Source organism: Perognathus longimembris, chromosome 28 (genome assembly GCF_023159225.1).
Source record: "Perognathus longimembris pacificus isolate PPM17 chromosome 28, ASM2315922v1, whole genome shotgun sequence".
Lineage (NCBI taxonomy): Eukaryota > Metazoa > Chordata > Mammalia > Rodentia > Heteromyidae > Perognathus > Perognathus longimembris.
In genome coordinates, this window is record NC_063188.1 from 1,532,280 (window position 1) to 1,552,613 (window position 20,334).

Below are 20,334 nucleotides of genomic sequence, written 5' to 3' on the forward strand. Positions count from 1 at the left end.
CTGCTGCTTCAAGCTGTCCCTACCTGCTTTTCCAATTTGCACGGCTAGTTTCGTGAGCTTCCCTTGCAGGACTGATTTTTCCTTCTTGGGCACATTGGCTTTCTTCTTCTCCCGCTCTTCCATCTCGCCACCCTCGGCACTCTTCAGGGGTTGCATTTCCATGGCAACTGCCCCATCCTGCTTCTTAGCTGCATACAAAGGAACCCCACAGCCAAAGTTAGGGCCCAGCCAGGGTGAAGGGGCTACAAGGGGCTATCACAGGGAAAGACACATCATACCATATGAGAGGAAATGGGATTGCTTTTATTTGCAAGCTTAACATGGCAAAGAAAGTCTGTCAGCCTCCTTCTATTACCTCCTAAAGCCAAGCGCTCTAGACATAGGAAAACTCCAACTTTGTCCTAGGTGGGACACACATGGTTCTCTTCCAGGAAAGGAGGACAGACACAAGCACAAGGAACTTGGGCACACACACAAAGTGGCCAGTCCTACAACACTAAATCTCAGTACCTGACAGCAAAGTCCTGTGGTCCAAGGAATGTTCTGGAACTGAATCTGACCCATCTACTCACTGATGTCTAAGCTACCTTCCTGTTCTCTTCAGGGAGGTATAAGGACCCAGTACATCCTCCACCTGGCCCAACCACCTCAAGCCATTCTTCCCTTTGTTTCCCTAGGCTGTATGTGGGCCAGCTTTTTCTTTTCTTTTTTTTTTTTTTTTGCCAGTCCTGGGGCATGAACTCAGGACCTGAGCACCGTCCCTGGCTTCTTTTTGCTCAAGGCTAGCACTCTGCCACTTGAGCCACAGCGCCACTTCTGGCCGTTTTCTGTATATGTGGTGCTGGGGAATCGAACACAGGGCTTCATGTATACGAAACGAGGCCATATTCCCACTAGGCCATACCACTAGGCCATATTCCCAGCCCAGGGCCAGCCTTTTCTGTCACTTCCCTGTCTCTGCTAGGGCAGATGGCTCCCCTTAGTCTTCCCCTGGTGGGTCTCTGCTGCTCCTCTTGGCTGTCCTGATGCAATGGTGGCATGTCCCCTTCCAGCTGTGGATCCTTCCTCATCTTTCTTTCTAAGCTGTGACTTCACACTGTTTGAGCTCAGAGGAGTTCTGTAATCATGACCACTGTACCTGCTTCCTCTACTCATCCTGGGAGATGCTATCTGACCTAGCAATTGGGGTTCCCTAGCTTGGCTTCCTTCCCCATCATTTGCCCCACCATGCAGCGGGGGCTCTTGGCCTAATAGCCATCACTTCTGTATCTTTTCTTCCCACCTAGCAACTCGAGGCTGGCAGCTCCTTCCTCCCGGCAGCCTTAGTGACATGTGAGGCCCTACCCAGGTGGGAACTCACAGATCACTGCTGTCATCCAGGCCCTCACAACCTGAACATGCCTTATAGGAGTGCCAGGCATACCAGGAGAGCCGGGCCTATCTCTTGGGTGGTTGCTCTGTCACTTTGGCCCATGGGCTCAGACAGAGAAAGATGACCTGCGAAATACACTGGGCTGACTGGGATCCAGGGCTTTGAGCAAGACAACTTCTCTATGCCTTAGTTTGTCATGTGGCCAAAGTAGGACCAGGTTGTCCACTCACAGGTAGTCTTTATGCATGGGCAAACTCAAGTTATGCAATGGCCTTGGCATCTACTAGGTTTCCTCCAGATGGCTGCCATGGGCTTCCAGCAATGTCTATGGGTGGAGGCCCCCTCTACTCTCTGGCCAAGAGGGGCCATGGAATACACTTACCTGTTTATAGGTGCTGCTTCTGTCACTTCACCAAAAGGTCCCCCCAGTATCCACCCTCGCCAGCACTACCCTTTCCCACCCAGGCTCCTCCGCTGCCCTGCGCAGCATGGTGCACTCATTACCTCGGGTCTGGCTACTGTCCATCGCCCCATCCTGCTGCTTGCCTACAATGGGAGAGGAACGACAGACACAGAGACTTGAGAACATCCATGTGGCCATGGCACATGCACATGCACAAGACAGTGAGCAGAGCTGGAGCACAGACAACACAGCCCAGGACCACATTGGATGAAGAGAGGGGAAGGAGAGGTCTAATGGCTAGTGGCCCTGGCATCACCCACGGAAGAGCACTCTTGGATTTTCCAGGCTGAGGCTGTCACCACATGCCAGAAAGTGATCACCCTGCATTCTGTGAGCTTCCTGAGAAAAACCCTGAGCGAGTGTTTCCTCTTAGGCTTGACCCCTAAAACCCTAAGTGAGCTCTAGATCAGGTGGGACAGAAGTAGGCTATGGAAAAGAACCTTGAATAGAGCCTTCCCCCAGCCATCATGGCTTCCAAGACACAACAGAAAGAGTTTACTTAGATGGTTCCTAAGCCCTGGTGACCTCCACCCAGCCATCCTACCCTAGAAAGCAGTCTCTTCAGCAGCCACTGTCAGCATTTAGTACTAAAGGTGCTTTCAAGGGACAGTCACCATAGACTAGAACTCTCAGGTCTTGTGACTTTCTGGGTACCTCTAGGTCATTAGTCAACCCAAAGCAAGCCTCGATTTTATGCACATGGTCATTCTGTGGAAAGGCCTGCCTGAACATGGAGTGCCCAGCAGCACTGGGGGAGACTGAACAGGCTAGACTTCAGGGAAACGTGTGGGGACCTCAGCTGGTAAGTACAGCCTACCACGTGCCAGCCACTTCTTTAGAAGGCTGCTCATATGGAGTAGGAGCTACAGGAGCTAGCCTGGGCAGCACATTTGCACTGGTCCATACCCAAACATGACCTGCACAGGGCAGGAAGGGTTTATGAGATAAGCTGCCTGCCACCATCCAATAGGTCACATCCCTGGGGACCCACGGATATACACAGGGTATTCCAGGGCACCAAGTAGCTCCCAGGGAAAGTGGTCAGGTTCTAGTGTCTACAAGAAAAAGAGAGAGCTTTCATTCATATCTGGAGCAGGATATAGATCTGGAACTTCTCTGCCCAAGGCCTCTTGGGGTTGGGGATGGCTCGGAGGTGAAGGAGACTTCTAAGGTAGAGAAGAAGGCATCAATATGCACAGAATAACAGTGCAATAACAATACCTGAGTGAAACCGTGGGGCTGTGGAAATCCAGTCAGGGGAAGCCTCCAAGAAGGGAGGGAGGGAAGGAGGGAAGCTTACGGTAAATGTTTCAAGAAAACGTCTTGAGAAAACATATTGCATGCTTAAAAGGCAAGAAGCTAGGTGCTGGTTGGTGGTTCACAACTGAAATCCCAGCTACTTGGGGGCTGCAAATAAGAGGATCGTAGTTTAAGGACAGACTGGGAAGAAAACTATCCATGAAACAATGTCAATAGAAAGAAACCAGGCGTGGCGACACATGTGTGCTATCTCATCTACAATGGAAAGCCTAAAAAGGTCCAGACAAGTGACTGAGCAAGATACAAGATGGTATCTCCAAAATCACTAGCACAAAGGGGGTGGAGGTATGGTTCAGTGGTAGAGTACCTGCCTCTCAAGTGCAAGGAACTGGATTGAAACACCAGTACTGAGAAAAACCACATAAAACTGGAGAATATAGGTAGCAGGTGGACAAGGAACACCAGTAGAATGTGCCCAACAGGCTAGACTGACTCATAATAATCAGGAGGCCTGGCACATGGCATCCTTTATTTCTTCTCCAGGACCTCTTCAGGAAGCTGACTTACTCTGATCTATAAGTTGCATAGCCTGAGGGTACTAGAAAAGAGTGAAGGGGGGGGGGGGGTTGGGAGGAGACAAAAGGGTCTGGTCAAGTTGAAAGAGGAGGGGGCCTACAACCAAGCTATGAAAATGCCAACACTTAACTGCCAACATTCAACAACATTTAAGGGACAAAGAAGGAGGCCAGGAGCCTGGAAAGGAACCACAGGAGATACCAGGAAAGTTTGGGTTTTAGTAACCACTGGCTAGCCGGGTGGGGGTCCTTGCATAGAAGGAGTTCCCTGACAATTAGCGGGGACCCCAAAGCCAACAGGCAGGGCCATCTGACACAGGGACTTCATTCCAGTCCAGCCCAGCTGAGGCCCAGATCCCACCCAACCGCTTGAGCACCCCCATGGTGCTCACGGGGGGCGTGGGGCATAGGCTGAGTCTTGTAGGGCAGAAGGTTTGGTGCAGCAAGGAAGAGGGAGACTGGGCTCACAGAAACTTGCAGGTAACAGGAGCTCAGTTAGCTCCTCTCCCCCTACGTCCAGAAGCAGGGACCATCAAGAGGCACTGGGGACTGGGCTGCTAATGTGTCCTTCTTTCTGATGACCTGTCCATGTATGGCTGAGGGTGAGCTAACCAGCCCCATCTGCTCTCTCAGCTCTAGTAGCCTATGACCAACTGTCCCCTCCCCAGCGCACAAGCTCCAGGGTCGTACAGCTGGAAGCAGAGTTCTGTCCACTTGTGCAGTCGCTCTGTACTTGGAAACATGCCCAGGTAGGTAGGCATACACCAGGAAATCTTGGCTTGGGAATGGGGAAATAATAAGGGCAGATGTGCAGCTTCATAAGCTTTGAGGCCTAGAGGGTCCTAGTAGAGTCCTCCAAAGCCATGACCCCTGTTCTTTTGACCCTATTGCAGCCATAGGCATTCCAAGGCCATCTAAGGGAAGCTCCCCTTACAACATCTGGAGGGGCTGCCAACCCCCAACCTCACTGGTCCTTTAGGGGAAAAATATACCTCTTAGAACAAAGGTCCCCGAGAAGAATCAGACAAATAGACATGGCCTCCTACCCCCTGAGAGCCTAGGATTGGGCAGCAGGGGACTGCCAGTAGACACACAAAAAAGCAAGAACAGCAACACAAAAGATGGCCATTTCATCAGGTCTGGAAATGGAAGTCAGTGTTACTTTACCTTTCTTATCCTTCTTCTCTTCCTCTTCTCCACCAGCTCCAAGCAATGTAAAGATGATGCCTGTCTGGGAGTTCACGCCAACAGCGGTTACCACCATTCTTCCAGAACCTTCCATGACATGGGTGCCTGGCACAGAACACAGAGAACCTGAGACAAGGCTTTGTACTGCCTAATGGGAACCATGTTCAGTGCCCCTCATGTTTGCTCCTAGATATTTCCAGAGACAGAGTCAAACATCCAGAGGCCATGAGAACTAAGAGGCCGTGGGACCACAGGCTTTAGCTTCAGCCTGTTCCCTGGGCTACAGGGCATTCAGAGGCCCCCAGAGGACAGGTACTTGGCAGAAGCACAGCATGAGCCCTTCATGCAGCCCACCGGGGCCTTGGGCCTGTCTTTTACACTTTACTTCCCATTATGATAAATAGTGGGCTCAGAATCCTAGTGGAAAGGAAACATTGCCTCTACTTGGCATTTTTGAGGGTCTGGACTTAGGAGGAGCACATACAGCAGTACAAAGCCCCCTTGAGGCTTCCTATTTAGGATGCTTAAAGTCTTCCTGAGCTGGGAGAGTCCATTTTCTTGCCCTGTGGCTGCTGTCATGAGGTCTTCAGTGGTCCACTGTGAGCTTACAGCTTGGAGGGCGAGGGGCTCTTCAGACTCCCTAGCTGGAAGGGCTATTTAGGAATCCCCTCACTGAGGAGTCTAGCAGACTGGCCCGGGTGGACATGCTGGGCCCAATGGCTTGTCAGGGCACTGGTTGGGAAGCTGAGGCCTCACCGGACAGCAGCATGGGGTCTTTGTCTGCTGATTTGCGCACGTGGTCCGACTCGCCAGTCAGGGAGCTCTCATCGATCTTGAGGTCATTGCCCTGGATGAGCACTCCGTCCGCAGGCAGCAGGTCTCCTACAAGTGGGCCAGAGTCACAACCAGAAGCCATGGGTCCATGGGACTACTCTTCCCCACCACCTCCTCTCACTTCTTCTGAGGGTGGGCTCGTCCTCTGGGAGCCCTCTTTGGGTATGGGGTACACACACCTGTGTTGTCCATCTCTCAGGAACAGAGAAAGCATTCCCATTTTTGGGGTGACCTCCTGAGAGAGCCACAGGAACAGCCTGCTTCCTGGGGGTGCTGTTGCATCTCCAAGTCCCCTTCCACCCTGCCTCGCCAGCCCATGTCCAGCCCCCTGCGGGGAAGGCTTACATGCTCCTGGGGACACAGCCTGCGCTGGGAGTGGGGTCTCCTGTGGCCCACCTTTCTCAGAAATTAGACTGAAGCTTCCTCAGCAGGGTGGGTGAAGATTGGCACACTCACCATACTTAACTTGGGCGATGTCCCCCACCACCAGCGCGGCCACAGGGACCTGCAGGAGCTGCCCATTGCGGATGACTGTAAACTTCTGCTCCTGCTCAATGCGGCTCTGTAGTCCCCGAAATTGTTTCTCCTTGCTCCAGTCATTGAAGGCCGTGACCAGCACCACGCAGATGACAGAGAGCAGGATGGCAGCCCCCTCGATCCATCCAGCCTCAGCCTCGCCCTCATCTTCTGCCCCACCTGACACATTCCCACACGCTGTGTCCAAGGACAGAAGGGAAAGGAAGTGAAGATGTCATGAGAGCCAGGAGCTGGGACATCTTGGGACCCTCCTTCCTTTCTTTCCAGCCCAGAGCCATGCCCCTCACCTTCGCTCTCTTCTCCAGGTGGTGCATAAAAGGAGAGGCCCAGAGAGACAATGGCAGCCACCTCCAGGATGATGAGAGTGACGTCCTGCAGGGCCTCCCATACCAGCTGCAGGAAGGTCTTAGGCTGCTTGGGAGGGATAAAGTTCTGCCCGTAGATCTGTCTGCGCTTCTCCAAGTCATTGGTGTTGTCTGCCAGGCCTGCACGGCGTCCCAAGAGGGCAGCAGAAACACAGAAGGAGAGAATGGGACAGGTTGACCTAAGAAGCCCTTGCCCCCTGAGAAGCCCTGCCACCTTGGGGTGTGTTCTTAAGACCCTGCCTCTTTCCATCCACCCTGTACTCTGGGAGGAGACAGCATCTGCACAACCTGGGACCACAAACCTTTCTGCAGACATGTAGAGACTGAGTTTGGGGCAGTGAGCATGCAGCCCTCCATTGTCATCAGGAGGCACCTCCAGAGTACGGAACCATAGAAGTCTGGGAAGGGGCTATCAAACTCTTCATGATGCACATATGAGCAACAAGCCTGGGAGGCCTCCAAGTTGCGGGGACGCAAATAGAGGTCCTTGTCTACTCTCTCACTCAAGCTCTGTGTCTGTGTCTTGTTCGCCCAATCCAATTCACAGGAAAGTGGTAATCCCCAGCAACTGGAAGTGCAGAAGGGATGCAGTGGGGCTCTGTGTGGCCAAGGATCGCCCAGAAACAAGAATAGAAGAGAGCAGCCAAGCAGTGCCCAGGGGTGGAGGAAAACACAAACTTCTGGGTGGCTTGAGTAGGTTCATGGAGATGTCACCTATCAGGAGTTGGGCTTAAAATTATCCTAGTTTCTCCCAGATGCCAAAAAAGTAGCTAGGGCCCTCTCTGAAGTGAGGCTTTCCTCCCAGCCAGAAAGAGCTGTACTTCCCAACAACGGACTTGTCTTTCTCACAGCAGGTTGGTCTACAAGATGGCAATGTACATTTGAAACAGGGACACCTTGACAGCTGGGCAGTCACCTTGTCCTCCCCCATGTCCTGCCGGTCCTAAAGACATGCATGGTCACACAGCCTAACCTCTAAAGGGGCCAAAGCACAGAGGTACTAGGAGTACATGTGTGCCAGGATCTAGAAATATGGGAATCTCTGGAAGCACGGCTGATAAGAGTGACAGGAGTGAGTGCTGGGGATAGGGAGTACGGGCTGACTTTCCAGAAGTTTCTCAGGGAAGAGGAGAGAGGGAGCATGAGAGCTAGTGAAGGATGCAAGTTCTCAGGGGACTTCCACTGTCAACTAAGCAGAAATGGGGTCTCAGGAAACAAGGTGGACTGGGAACAAGCAAATCTCAGCAGCATCTCACTTTACTCAATGTGCAGGGAAATGAGCCCCTCAACTGTTCAGAATAGGTGCTTGTTAGCTGGGAGGGAGGTGCTTTGCCCACTAGGATCCAGAAGAGTACTGATGCTGGAGATCAGAAAGGACTGTTTCTATGAGTCACAGCCCTTAACTGCTGCCCAGGTCAAGAAAATGCAACGTCTCAGATGCAGAGCTACCATGATGTAGAACCAGTGAATGGTCAAACAAAGGCTTGGTACCCACAGAGGCAGCTGCCTCCTCTATGATGCCTTCCCCAGACCTTCACCCCAGCACCAGCCTCAAGTCCTGGGCTGGGGATACATAGCTCTGTGGTGGCTTGTAACTCAAAGGTACTCTGCTGAATTCAGTGGCTAGCTTCCTCAAGGGCTCTACAATCTGCCTTGGCCTCACAATGACAGCCACCCCTCATTCAACTCTGTCCCCTATCATTCATGAGGATGAGAAGTGGGGAGGTTGGGGTTGATGAGATTGTCACCAAGCTGAAGGAGAGGAGGGGGAAAGACAGTTCTGGAGGGTGATCCCATCAAGCTTAAGCAGATGAGGCACTTCAATGGATACAGGGCCCAGGGGACAAGAAGGCCTCCAACTCATGGCCTAGAGCCCTGGAAGCCACCTGCACACTCCCCAATAGCTCCTGTGGGCTGCCAGGCATGTCTCCTCAGACCCATTTAGGTCCAGCATGTAGGCGTTGGCCTCTGAACCTGCATACTCACTCAGCAACTTTCCCAGAGGCAAACAGGCGAGATTCTGTTACCCCAGATTTACCCGTGGCTCTCAGACTTCTCACCATAGCCGGATCAGGCCCTTTCCATGTGGCCACCCCCACCCCCAGGGCTGAGCCCCCAAAGTGCCCAGGGCCACAGTGATGCCTAGTGGAGAGATGGCAGTTTGCAGCTGCCAGACTAGAGTTGCTGGCATTACTCCTGCCACCTGCTGCAGGAACTAGAAGAGCACAGAAGGGCCATCCGGCCCATGGGGCACTCATGCTAGGCCCCAGCCAATGTGCCAACAAGCAAGTGCTGACATTGGGATTCTGTAGAGGGTCAGGATGGGGCTCATACAAAGTGGAAGAGTAAAAGCCCCAGCTGGCACAGTCTTGTCATCCTAGCAAAGTGACAGCCACAGGGAGTCTTCCCCAACCAAAGAGCTACAGCTGTCCCTGCCCTTTCCCCCTAGCTTCACTGCTCTTGAGCTGGAAGCTCAGATTTCTGCTGGGGCCTTAGGCCTCTTTCCGAGGGCTCTCAGCGTCCCTAGTCGGATGTCTGAGAAACAGCTCCTGTCGTGGCAGCTGAGTGGTAGGGACTCAGTTGAGGGGCATGCGCCTCACCCTGAACCAAGCCTTATCTCCTGCAACTACACAAGGCATGAGACAGAGCCAGTACAAAGGAGACACCAGAACTCTGAGTCTCCCAGATACTCAAGTTTTCCAGTTCTCTACTGTCCTTGGTCTACAGCCCCCAAAGACAGCCAGAAGTTCACTGTAGCTTCTAGAAAACACATGGACAATATATCACCACGAGAGTCTGCCTGTCCTACTACACATGCTCAGATTGTCCCCAAGGGCAATGGGGCCCTGGGGCCCCTTCCCCAGGAACCGTCACCTCATCCCCTCCCCTTGCCTTGTCATTGGCCTTGATTTGTCCTTGCTACTGTAGTTCTTCTCCGCACCACCCCCTCACCCCCGCTCCGCTTTGTCCAAGACTGGCAGCTGCCTTCAGCCTGGCCATGAGGCCTTGGCCTTCCTGTGGGCCTGGGGGTCTGACAGCTGCCACCACTGCCATGGCACCCATGGTGGGGGGGCTGTTATGGCCCCTCTGGTACTGAGTACTTGCGCACTCAGCAGGTCTAGCATGGCCCAGGTCCAGGGAAGGGGGGCAGGGGCTAGTTGGTTGGCATGGACACAGATGGGCTGTCTGCCCAGAGCAGAGGCCAGATGCCATCAGAATTGGATTAGGACCACATCGTGTCGGCTCTCAGCTAATCTGTCCCCTCCTTCCCATGCCTGCCTGTGGAGAGCAGACAGGGGATGATGCAAAGCCCAAATGCCCCTAGCAAGCCTGCCACTCAGGCTCCAGCTCTCTGCCAAACAGGCATACCTTTCTTTGGGATGGTTCTGGAATCATTGTGGGCCTCTACAAGGCTGGGAGGACAGTGGAGTGATGTGCTTATTGCAAGAAGACAAAGTATCTTTCTCTCAATTTGTGTCCTCCACCTATTTGGCCACGCTGCTCTCTATGAAGCACCCCCTGTGCGCCCTCATGTCTGCCTTTCTTGTCCCAGGGTTGCTATGGGGCCTGAAGTGCAGCTAAGCCAGTCCCTCCCACAGTCAGGCCATTGTATCTGAGGAGGAGTGGGCAACTGGTAAGCCTGCATGAGAGCTCCAGGAAAGGCAGCAGGCCTGCCAATGATCCAATGCTTGCCTAAGGCACATGGCCTGGCTGAGGAGATATGGAATGAGAGTCACCCACTCCTGGCACCAGACAGCCTGAGGCTGAGGCACTTGAGAGGAAGGGTCAGTCTTTGGGCTTTCTGCAGGCAGCAAACCCAACCCTCGCTGGCTTTCTCTGGTGTGTGTGTGTGTGTGTGTGTGTGTGTGTGTGTGTGTGTGTGTGTGTGTGTGTGTGTGTGTGTTGGGATCCAGAGATCCAGGTGCTCAGAAGCTAGTCATGGGCTGGGCTTCCCATCTGAGCACCTGCCTTTCTCAATGCCCACACCCTCCACAGGCACCAGGAGAGCTCCGGAGCTCTGTGGCAGAATCAGTCAGGTTCCCAGGGGCCTTGACATTTTAAATATTTAACAAGGCCTGACAGGCTGAGGGAAGAGCTGCCAGCTGAAGCCCATCTGCTTCCTTTGATCTGGGAGAGGCCAGGACCCTTGTGGCTAAATGGCCCTCCACCCGAGCCTCCTCTGAATCCTCAGGGGGGTGGGCAAGGAGGAGGGAAGGAAAAGAGATCCTTTGGCACACAGCCAAGCCATCTGCCCTGACAGAACGCTGCTTCAGGCTGGTGCATGCAGCAGGCGAGGCAGGACAGTGCCGCACAGGGAGACCCAAGTGGAAGGCCCCTCTACCTGAGCTCCTTGCCTGCTCCCCAGGCCTGCCTCTTCCCACCTGTATTACTTCCTTGGGCTCATGCTCCACTGGCCACAGTCAGGTGGTGCTTTCTGAAACCCAACTGGGGCAAGGCCAGAATAATAGGATCTTGTTTGTGACCTCAAGTCTCCAAGTGGGGGGTAAGAGCCAAGCAAGAAGGCTGGAAGTAATGGGCTGAATCCACACCAGAGTAGAAGAAATGGATAGGAGTGTTGCAACTAAAGGATCAATGTAGAAACCCAAGTAGGCAGGGCCTGATGATGAATTGGACAAGGGTGCCAGGAATCAGGAGGAACCCCAGATGAAGCCAGGACTAGCAGCACCGGGTGGGCCAAGGTGCTGCCACTGAGATGGGCACCTGATGAAATCAATCAGCACTGGCTGGGAAGCAGTCCTGGCATTGGGCTGGGATAGCCCGGCAACCCTGCCAGGCCTGTGCCAGCTGGGCCAGAGAGTGTTCCAGCTCCTGAAATCTGGGGTTGGCTGTGGCTCCTGGGTGGGCCTTGCCTCATAGCAGACCCCCAACATCAGGGCTGGGGCAGACTGGCAGATGGAAGGGCACAACTATGCTTCCACCAGATGACAGTCCAATATGGCAGCCAGGTCTCCATCCAGATCCTTCAAGAGGATGCTCACCAAGTTGCCTAGAGGCTCACTGCAGGGAAGGGCTAACTTTCCTACTTTTCCCTGCCCTGCCTCGGACTGGCATCTCTCTGGGAAAGCCTGTGACCACTATCGCCTCCAATTGGTACTCTGGAACTTCTGTGAACCAGGTTCAGTCAATTTTCACATGAGAATCAAATGTCCCTGTGTCTTTCCCAGGTTACTCCTACCTTCCCTTGGAGAAGATCCCCTGTGCCCCAAGTGGGCTCCCATCCTGTTCCTCTTCCTCCTCTTGTGATCTCTCTTTTTTTTTTTTTTTTTTTTTTTTTTGGCCAGTCCTGGGCCTTGGACTCAGGGCCTGAGCACTGTCCCTGGCTTCTTCCCGCTCAAGGCTAGCACTCTGCCACTTGAGCCACAGCGCCGCTTCTGGCCGTTTTCTGTATATGTGGTGCTGGGGAATCGAACCTAGGGCCTCGTGTATCCGAGGCAGGCACTCTTGCCACTAGGCTATATCCCCAGCCCCTGTGATCTCTCTTAACTGAACATGGCTATGCGAACTGGGAATATAGGAAGCCCACAAATACATACAAATACATTTTCCTCTTCCATTAATGGAAGGTGCTGGGCCCTGGGAGTCCAGGGTTTCCAGCTAGGACCCTCCACGTGTGTCTGTGCATGCCTTATATGGTGTTTGTGTCCTCCTACCCCCTCTCTACAAATGCAGAATAGCTGACTAAGGAGATATGGGTAAGGAGTCAGACCATTCCTAGGACCCAGAGGAAAACAGCCTCTCCCCACCAAGAACATTTTCCCCTCAAGGGAAGTGGCTGAGAGGACACAGTCAGGCTCCCAGTGTTTACATCCTGCACGAATCACCTGGGTCTCCCTGTACTGAGGGCCCCATGCCTCTCTAGGAAGCGGCTGCAGGAGCACTGCAGAGCCCATGAGCATGACCGTGACCATGGCCACTGGAGTAAGCAGGCCGTGCATCACCAGGCACTGCATGAAGGCCTGCCTGACCACAGGGACTTACCCTCAGTGGGTGAAGTCTTCAGTCTCTTACAGAGCCCGCTGACGTCCCCGTAGGCTTCCTGAATCTTCTGCAGTGCTTCCGCCCCTCGGAGCTCCATGAGAGCACGCAGCTCAGACAGCGTGCACCCAAAGCCACCAGCATGGGGGGCCTCCCGCTGCTGCTGAGGCTTCGGGTGGAACTCAATGGAACTGTTGGCCATGTCACCCATCTTCTCACAGGTGCAGCCTCAGCTCAGCCACAGCTCTGGATAGGTTGCCACTTAGGTCCCCTGCTGAGCAAGGTGACGTGGTGGTAGGGAAGTGACCAAGGATGGGCACCTGGGGAGAAGGAGAGAAGAAGAGGCTGCAGGTGGTGGGGTGTGATCGACATGAAACTAAGGTTCAATCTTCCAGAATGTCCTCTATAAATCTGTACTCCGTGTAAACTGTGTCGCACCAAGTGCAAAATCCCCTCCAACCCTGGCCCCACCAGTCCCCTTGCACCCTTTCCCCAACCCACCCCCATCTTGTCCACCATTCGCACCTGAGCTTGGAGGGCTTGGCTGGGTGGGGAAGGAAGGAGTGTTGGTGCCTTCTGCTGGCTCCTCTCCTGCCCTTCAAATTCATTTGGAAACCCTCTGAAGCGAGGCAATGCATTGAATTGCCAGTGGCTGGCTTTGCCCATACAGGTGGATCGGATCATCAGTGCCCTACTGCCAGCTTCTTGCTGGTCCCCCACCTCACTCCTTGCTCTTGTCTGATTAAGATTCGCCCAATTCTTCTGGCATACCCTAAGTCTCCCGAGGTGTTCATGCACAGCCTCTGTGGCTCACAGTTTCAGGCCCATGGCTGTGCAGGGCTCCAGGGAACAGGCTGAGCCATTGACAGGGCCAGCTGGGCTCCATGTCTAAGCTCAGTGGGAAGGGCATTCCTGTGGCCCTGACGGTACCTGGAGGTAGGGAAGGAGCCCCAGAGGGAGGGACATGGAGAGGAGGAGAAAAGAAGGAGGGATGGGAGGAGAGGGAGATGGGATACAAAGAAGGATGGGACAATGCAATGAGGAGAGGGACCAGGGAAGGGCAGTCACAGTTACACGTGACTCTGTGAAGTCCTAAGCCCCCAGCACAGCGTTACTCTGCTCCTAAGACCTTCCACACTGATATTGTCTAGCCTACTCCTCTTTGTAGAAGAGAAGTAATTCCACTCACTGTCCCCTCACATTACTGTTCTTCACATTACCCAAGAAATTGTCACCTAGACTGTCCGGTGTGGCCTTCACAGGATGTGATGCTTGGGACCATTGAGCTCTCCTGCCCCTTCCTCAGCTGGACCACAGCCCTCTCCATCTTTACTCTCCCATCTCCTCCTTGCCTATATGGAAGCAGAAGCATCCCCCAAGGTCACGCGCTAAACATGCCATGTCCTTCCAGAAGTGATCGAGTAAGCATCAGTGCACATGGCTTTGGCCTTCCCATCAGCAAACATCTCTGCTGGCAATATGCTCAGCTGGATGAAATCTCTCACCTTTGGGGAAGCTTCCGGCTCAGAATGATCCTCTTAGAATCAGAACTCAGCCATCATCTATCCAAGTTTCTAGAGCCACTCATGGAAAGACAATAACTTGGAGTCCAGAAGAAAGCAAAGTGTCCCTTAGATAGCCAAAATAGTGGTGGCCAAGTTAGTGGCCTTTGTTTTCAGGAAAGCCCCACTTTTCACTGAGACCAACAGGGTCGATCTTATGATACGCCTTCTCCACTGGATGCTGTCGGCTGAGATTACCACAGCTCTTAGGGGAAACAAACAAACAAAAAAAGTTCTGGGGGGGCTGGGGATATGGCCTAGTGGCAAGAGTGCTTGCCTCGTATACATGAGGCCCTGGGTTCGATTCCCCAGCACCACATATACAGAAAATGGCCAGAAGTGGCGCTGTGGCTCAAGTGGCAGAGTGCTGGCCTTGAGCAAAAAGAAGCCAGGGACAGTGCTCAGGCCCTGAGTCCAAGCCCCAGGACTGGCCAAAAAAAAAAAAAAAATTTCTGGGAAACAAAAAAACTAGCCCTTTGTATTCCCCCAGCATCTGCTTTTGAGAAAATGTATACAACCTTGTCCATAAGGTCTGGTGGGCAGAAGAGACGTTTCAGAAAAAATCCAGTTTTAAACTTTAAGCATCTACATGTTAACTTTATAGACATTTTGTACTTCGAGCAGCCCTTATTTCTGGAAGACATGAGAACAAAATAGCGGACATATGACTTCCCATCCTCTTCTAATCTCACAAACCTCTCACTCATTCTTTCCAGTTGGTCATCTGAGACATATTTACTGAGCACCAACTAAGTGCCCACCCAGCACTGCCCTTATGTGCTGAGGAAAAGGCATCAACAAGACTAGGCTAATTCTCTTCCTGTGTAGCTGAGCTACAGAGACAAGATCAGGCTCAAAAGGTAAGAACCATTGGGGCATGTGGAAGAACAAAAAGACCGAGAGGGAGAGAGGGAGTAAATCCATGCTGGTGATGGAGGAGGGGCTGTGGCCCTTCTGCTTAACTGAGTACAAGGTGAGCATTCATTTGAAGGATCTTTTTTTTTTTTTTTTTTTTTTTTGGCCAGTCCTGGACTTTGGACTCAGGGCCTGAGCACTGTCCCTGGCTTCCTTTTTCTCAAGGCTAGCACTCTGCCACTTGAGCCACAGCACCACTTCTGGCCATTTTCTGTATATGTGGTGCTGGGGAATTGAACCCAGGGCCTCATGTATACAAGGCAAGCACTCTTGCCACTAGGCCATATCCCCAGCCCCTGAGCATTCAGCTCGGAATGCCTGTTGCAAGTAGAAGGGTACATGGGAGGCCAGGCAGGGCAGGTGGCTCCTCCCAGGGGTGCCCGGAAAGTACCCTCCAGTCACCCAGGAGGTGGAGGCAGTGCAGAAAACCAAGGCTAGACCAAGACAACTGATGGCTCAAGGTGGTGATGGCAGCTTTTAACTGACACCTGCACTCCTGTCCTCTCTAGCCCCACCCCCTTCCCTAAGGACCTTTGCTTGGGAATGTGCACCTACCTCTGGGGTACACCTTCCCCCCTTTCTCTGACCGGAGTTCCATCCATCCTCTGTTAGCTTCAGTGCATATCAACAGAAGCTGTCATGTTTGACTTTGATCCCCCCCACCTCTGCCACCCCCCAACTTGCTTAGGCCAGCACAACTCTCTACCTCCACCCCTGCAAGTTGCCTTCTTAGGCCCCAGACAGGGCTGCTAGCACCAGAACCCAACAATGGCACCCTGTGTACAAGGACACCAGACAGTGAAAATCTGACACTGATCCTCACTGGTCCTCACTTGGATGCCCTCAGCAGGCAAGGCTTCTGAGTTTGGTCACGCAGCCCCAGGGCACGAGCCGGGAACCTGTATACCCCCAACTGAGCTGCCTAAGGACTCCTCAGGGGCCCTTTCTGAAAAGGAAGACAGATGGACGATTTGCTTCCTTTGGAGCCCTTCATCTCTTCAGCGTCTCCATCCTCTTGGAGAAGAAGAGGTGGTAGGGTGACTGTGGGCTTGGGGGAGGACTGAAGGGTCTGTTGGATGATGTATGCACCCAACAAAATTTCCTGGTCTTCAGAGCAGACACCTACAGGCTTCTGGCATCGTTTCCCAAACCTGGGCGCCCTGGTGGAGGTTGTGGACTCACCTCACTTGACTAGGACAGTTCTGCCATTCCCCCTCCTACTTTGTACCTGACCCTCAGTGTGGACTTACACTCACTTAAGCAATAGTTGATGTGCCAGAAAGAGACATACCAGGTCCTTGAGCTGCTCCTGACTGGACTGCTGGCATTGCTGTGGCCAATTGGATCTGTGGTGAGTCACAGTGAGGATACTAAGCAGAACTTCTGATGAGGTCAGGCTGTGTTCCCTCCCCACCGCCAGCAGGACTGCTAGAGATGGAGCTCTCCTGTCCCTGTGCCACTGCCCTAGGGCCAAGCCCTCCCACCCCACCAGCTGGCTCTCCCCCACTGCAGTGTCCTCCTTTTTCATCCACACCAAATAAACCCCATCATGTGTACCACCATATAGGTCTCCCTTGGGTCAAGCAACTGGCTGCCACACTGCTCTAAGTTACTACCATCCCTCTCTCCAATCCACGACAGATCCCGTCATGCCTTCTGTTTCTATCCCCCAGTTCCATGAAGCAAAATACCTTCAGAATTCCTTCAAAGCACCTTCCAGGTCTTCTCCTTCCCCTGGACTGTCCACTACACCTTACACTGGCGTACTGATAGTCTTCGATCACACAGCTCTGACCCTAACAGCTCACAGGAACTCCTCCCCCCCCATTTCCACCTGCTGACCTCGAACATATTCTTTTTAGTCACAATTCCAATGAACCACTTCAAAGTTTCTACCAATTGGTTTTCCAGCCCAGAATAATTGCTGCAGACTCTCTGCCCTCTCTGTGCTTGGTAAAGCAATATGTGGTGAGCAACTTTCCTACTTGCTGGATCATTAATTCTCTGAGATATGCTGATGGCCATTGAGCCAGCAGGAGGGCCCCCGTGTGGTCAGTACTGGATTGGAATAGGGACTTGGAGGAATGAGTAAATGGGAGTCTGTCCACCAAGGAGGAGTCTGGAGCTGTGAGAGGCAGAATTACTGTCCTGGACAGCATGAAGGCAAGGTGGTCGTGGCTACATGTGATTTCGAACTTTCTATTTCATCAACTCAACTAGCTACAGCACAGTTAGGAGCCATCAGTTAAGACAAGGCCCACTCTGAGTGACTGTGGCTGCTAGAGAGAGCAGATACTTATCCCCTGGCTTCCCTGTGAGCCTGGACAGTAGCCTCCCTCAGTTTGGATTAAGACAGCAACCATCACTGAAATCGCCAAAAACAGAAGTGACTGGCTCTATCAGTTCTGCAGGTCTGACAGAGTTTCCGGCCTGGGCTGCTTGCCGAGGACAGCCTGTAGGCATTGCAAGGGCAGGGAATGTACCATTTCCATGCGCTTTCATCTTTCAGACCTTAATTGGCTTAATTGAATTGAGAACTTCCACAGAGGGGCACTCAGACCTTCCAGTATTTTCTTCATCCTGGAACAAATTGGTCAACACCATAGGGTGGGAAGAGCAGAAACCTACATTGAGGTCCCTGGCCCACCTTGTCCTCACTATGTGCTTATCAACCGGTTGCACCCCAGGTGACTGTGGTAGTGTTGAAGGAAGCAGGTTCGTCCACACTCAACACCCAAATGCTTTCTGGACTCTTTTCTCCAGTTGGGGTCCAGACTCTCCCACTGGCGAGTATGAGAGTCTCTAGTAACTAAACTCTCCTTGGCCAGACTCCCATAGGTCCTTCTTCCCTGTGTGTGGTCTCTCTTTGGCCACCTCTAAGAATGTTCCACCCAGAATCTCCAATTTCATGTCCTCACAGCCTCCCCCCACCCCGCCAGGACCTAGGTAGCCCACTGACCGACCTCCAGGAAGCTGCAAACTCCCTGAATGAGGGGACCTCAGTTCCCAGGTTCCCCTCATGTGCTCCCACTCTCAATACAAGCCACAATCTAGTCACATCACTGGATAGCAATAGTTGCAACATCTGCCAAAGCCTGCGTACCAGCCCTCATTGCACTCTTACAAACACCCAGTTCACACACGGGAAATGGAGTCTCACTCAGGCAGGATCACAGACATTAGATACTAAGCTTCTGCTTGATCCTAGCTAGCCCTGCATTCCATGTGACCTGAGATGAATCACACAGTGGGACATGTTGACAATACCTCAAGCATCCTCCCTGTAGGTCCAGGCTCTCTACTCCTAGCCACCTGCTAGATGTAGAGTAGCCCCGCCTCACCTTAACAGGAGGCAATGGATGGAGAAGAAAGCATACCACCATCGCTGAAGTCAGAGCTCAAAAACACATTCAAGTTCACCATATTCTCAACCTCAGACTGTCTGGAAATACCTCAGTCTATGTGAGTATGTGTCCCCACACTGATGATGGAGCATTTACAGCCAAGTACTACTGAGCTAACCACCAGCTACAAGTCAGGAAATCCAGCCCTGAGTTGCTACCTGGTCATGGATCTTGTTTGACCAGAACATTCCCTCTGAACAAGTCCAGTGAGCATTGTCAGGTCCTGTTACCTTCAACGTCCTGATGCCAGGCCCTGGGGCAAGGAGTCTAGCCTTGAGGGCAGGAGGTGAAGGCCTCGTCTATGTCCATGATGCCATCTCCCTACAGACCCACCAAGTAGGGGCTCTCCTTTCAGATTTTCCACTGCTCGTCAGTATGATTCAGTGTGAGGATTCCTTGAAATAACAGTTCCTGTTTCTCTCCACTTTCAGGCACCTGGGACTAGGGTTAGCCAAATGAAATGGAGAGAGGAAGAGCAAGTGGAGAGAGAGAGCAGAGGCCCTGCTGTAGGTCACATAGTTGGACATTCCAGGTCTCCCTTGTAGATGGCTCAGCTTTAGACCTGTAAAGTGGGTGGGCTTAGGGGCCTAGTTGGAGACCCCATAGGGAGATGACATGGGGAGGAGAGGACCCTGGCTGGCACCTGCTCAGCCTTCTCCTGGGTCCCATCCCCTGGGATGTCCTCTTGTGCCCCAGAATTCCCACATTTCCCCTTTTGCTCTTGTCTGCCCTGGCCCTTGCCCTCTGCTTGACACGTCCTGGTGACCACCTGGGAGGTGAAAGGAGGGTTCCAAGGACAAGTCCTTGCTTGCAACTAGGGAGGGGGAGGGAAGGAGCCAGGCAGAGAACAGCCTCATTAATATTTCAGAGGCGCTGTCACTGCAGCTCTTGGTCCCTCGCAGCCCCACCACTTGTGCTGGTGGAGGGAGGAGGATGGGAAAAGAGAAGGAAATAAAACCCGAGAAAACAGATTTAAAGGGACAGGCTTCCCCCCACGCCCCCAGTCCCGGTACAAGCTGTGCACATGCCAAGTGCCTCTCAAGCCAGGAACAGCTTTAGGCAAAAACAACAACAGCAAAGGATCAACTGTCATCATGGCACCCTCACCCTACTCCCACTGCCCACCTACTGGAAGCTCTGCCCCACAGAAGAGCCTCTGGTCGCACCTGGCACTTCTCAGACGGCCCTGGGGGCTATGGCCACCCAGTAGAAAGACACAGATGCACAAGTTCCAGGTACTGGAAGTCCGTGCTAATAAGGATTCAGCCAAGGAGGATTCTAGACCCTAGAGAACCCCAAGTTTAAAATCCTGGAAGTGGCAGGATGACATTACCCAATTCCACTCCTGCCTCTAGGTGAGCAAGCTAATTGATGGCCAAGCACTTAACACTTGTCTAGAACAGCCCCAGCCAACGCTGCATGGGCCCTTCCCCTCTTGGAGAACTTGAAAAATTGTGCAGTCCTGGCCTCAGAGCTGCCCATCCTGAAAAGCTCCCCGTCTCCCAGGCCCAGCCAAATTTCATAGTCCTTTCAGAGGCTCTGGGAGGGTTCAGAATTCTCCAGTTAAAACAAGTCACGCTATAGAATGTTACATGGTGTAGCCACTATGCAAAACATTGTAGTGGACCCCGGAAATTTAAACATGGAAATAAAATAGGATTTGGTGGTTCCATGTCCCTAAAAGAACTAAAAGCTGATACTCAAATGGATGCTTGTACAGCCATATTCACCAAAGCATCATTCACGAAAAGAGGAATCAGCGCAATGTCTACAGATGGGTGAATGGACAAGTAGGCTGTGCCCGTCCACACACGTGAGTATCACTTGGCCATTGAAAGGAAGAGAATTCCAACACACTACCA

The 20,334-nt window shown here is 52.7% G+C and overlaps 1 protein-coding gene across 8 annotated transcripts in view; it reads right to left on the reverse strand.

Moving 5' to 3' along the window:
• Atp2b3 (ATPase plasma membrane Ca2+ transporting 3) overlaps window positions 1-20,334 on the reverse strand; it is a 74,940-nt gene that overhangs the window by 41,414 nt on the left and 13,192 nt on the right. For 5 of the 8 annotated variants that reach the window (XM_048336151.1, XM_048336150.1, XM_048336148.1 and 2 more), the window contains exons 2-8: window positions 12,595-12,911; window positions 6,517-6,714; window positions 6,149-6,406; window positions 5,615-5,740; window positions 4,838-4,963; window positions 1,877-1,918; window positions 24-188 (exon numbers count right to left, since the gene is read on the reverse strand). In XM_048336151.1, the coding sequence (XP_048192108.1) occupies window positions 24-188; window positions 1,877-1,918; window positions 4,838-4,963; window positions 5,615-5,740; window positions 6,149-6,406; window positions 6,517-6,714; window positions 12,595-12,802 (1,123 nt within the window). In that variant the 5' untranslated portion in view covers window positions 12,803-12,911. The remainder of the gene's footprint in view (window positions 1-23; window positions 189-1,876; window positions 1,919-4,837; window positions 4,964-5,614; window positions 5,741-6,148; window positions 6,407-6,516; window positions 6,715-12,594; window positions 12,912-20,334) is intronic. The other 3 variants (XM_048336152.1, XM_048336149.1, XM_048336155.1) reach the window with 1 other exon arrangement.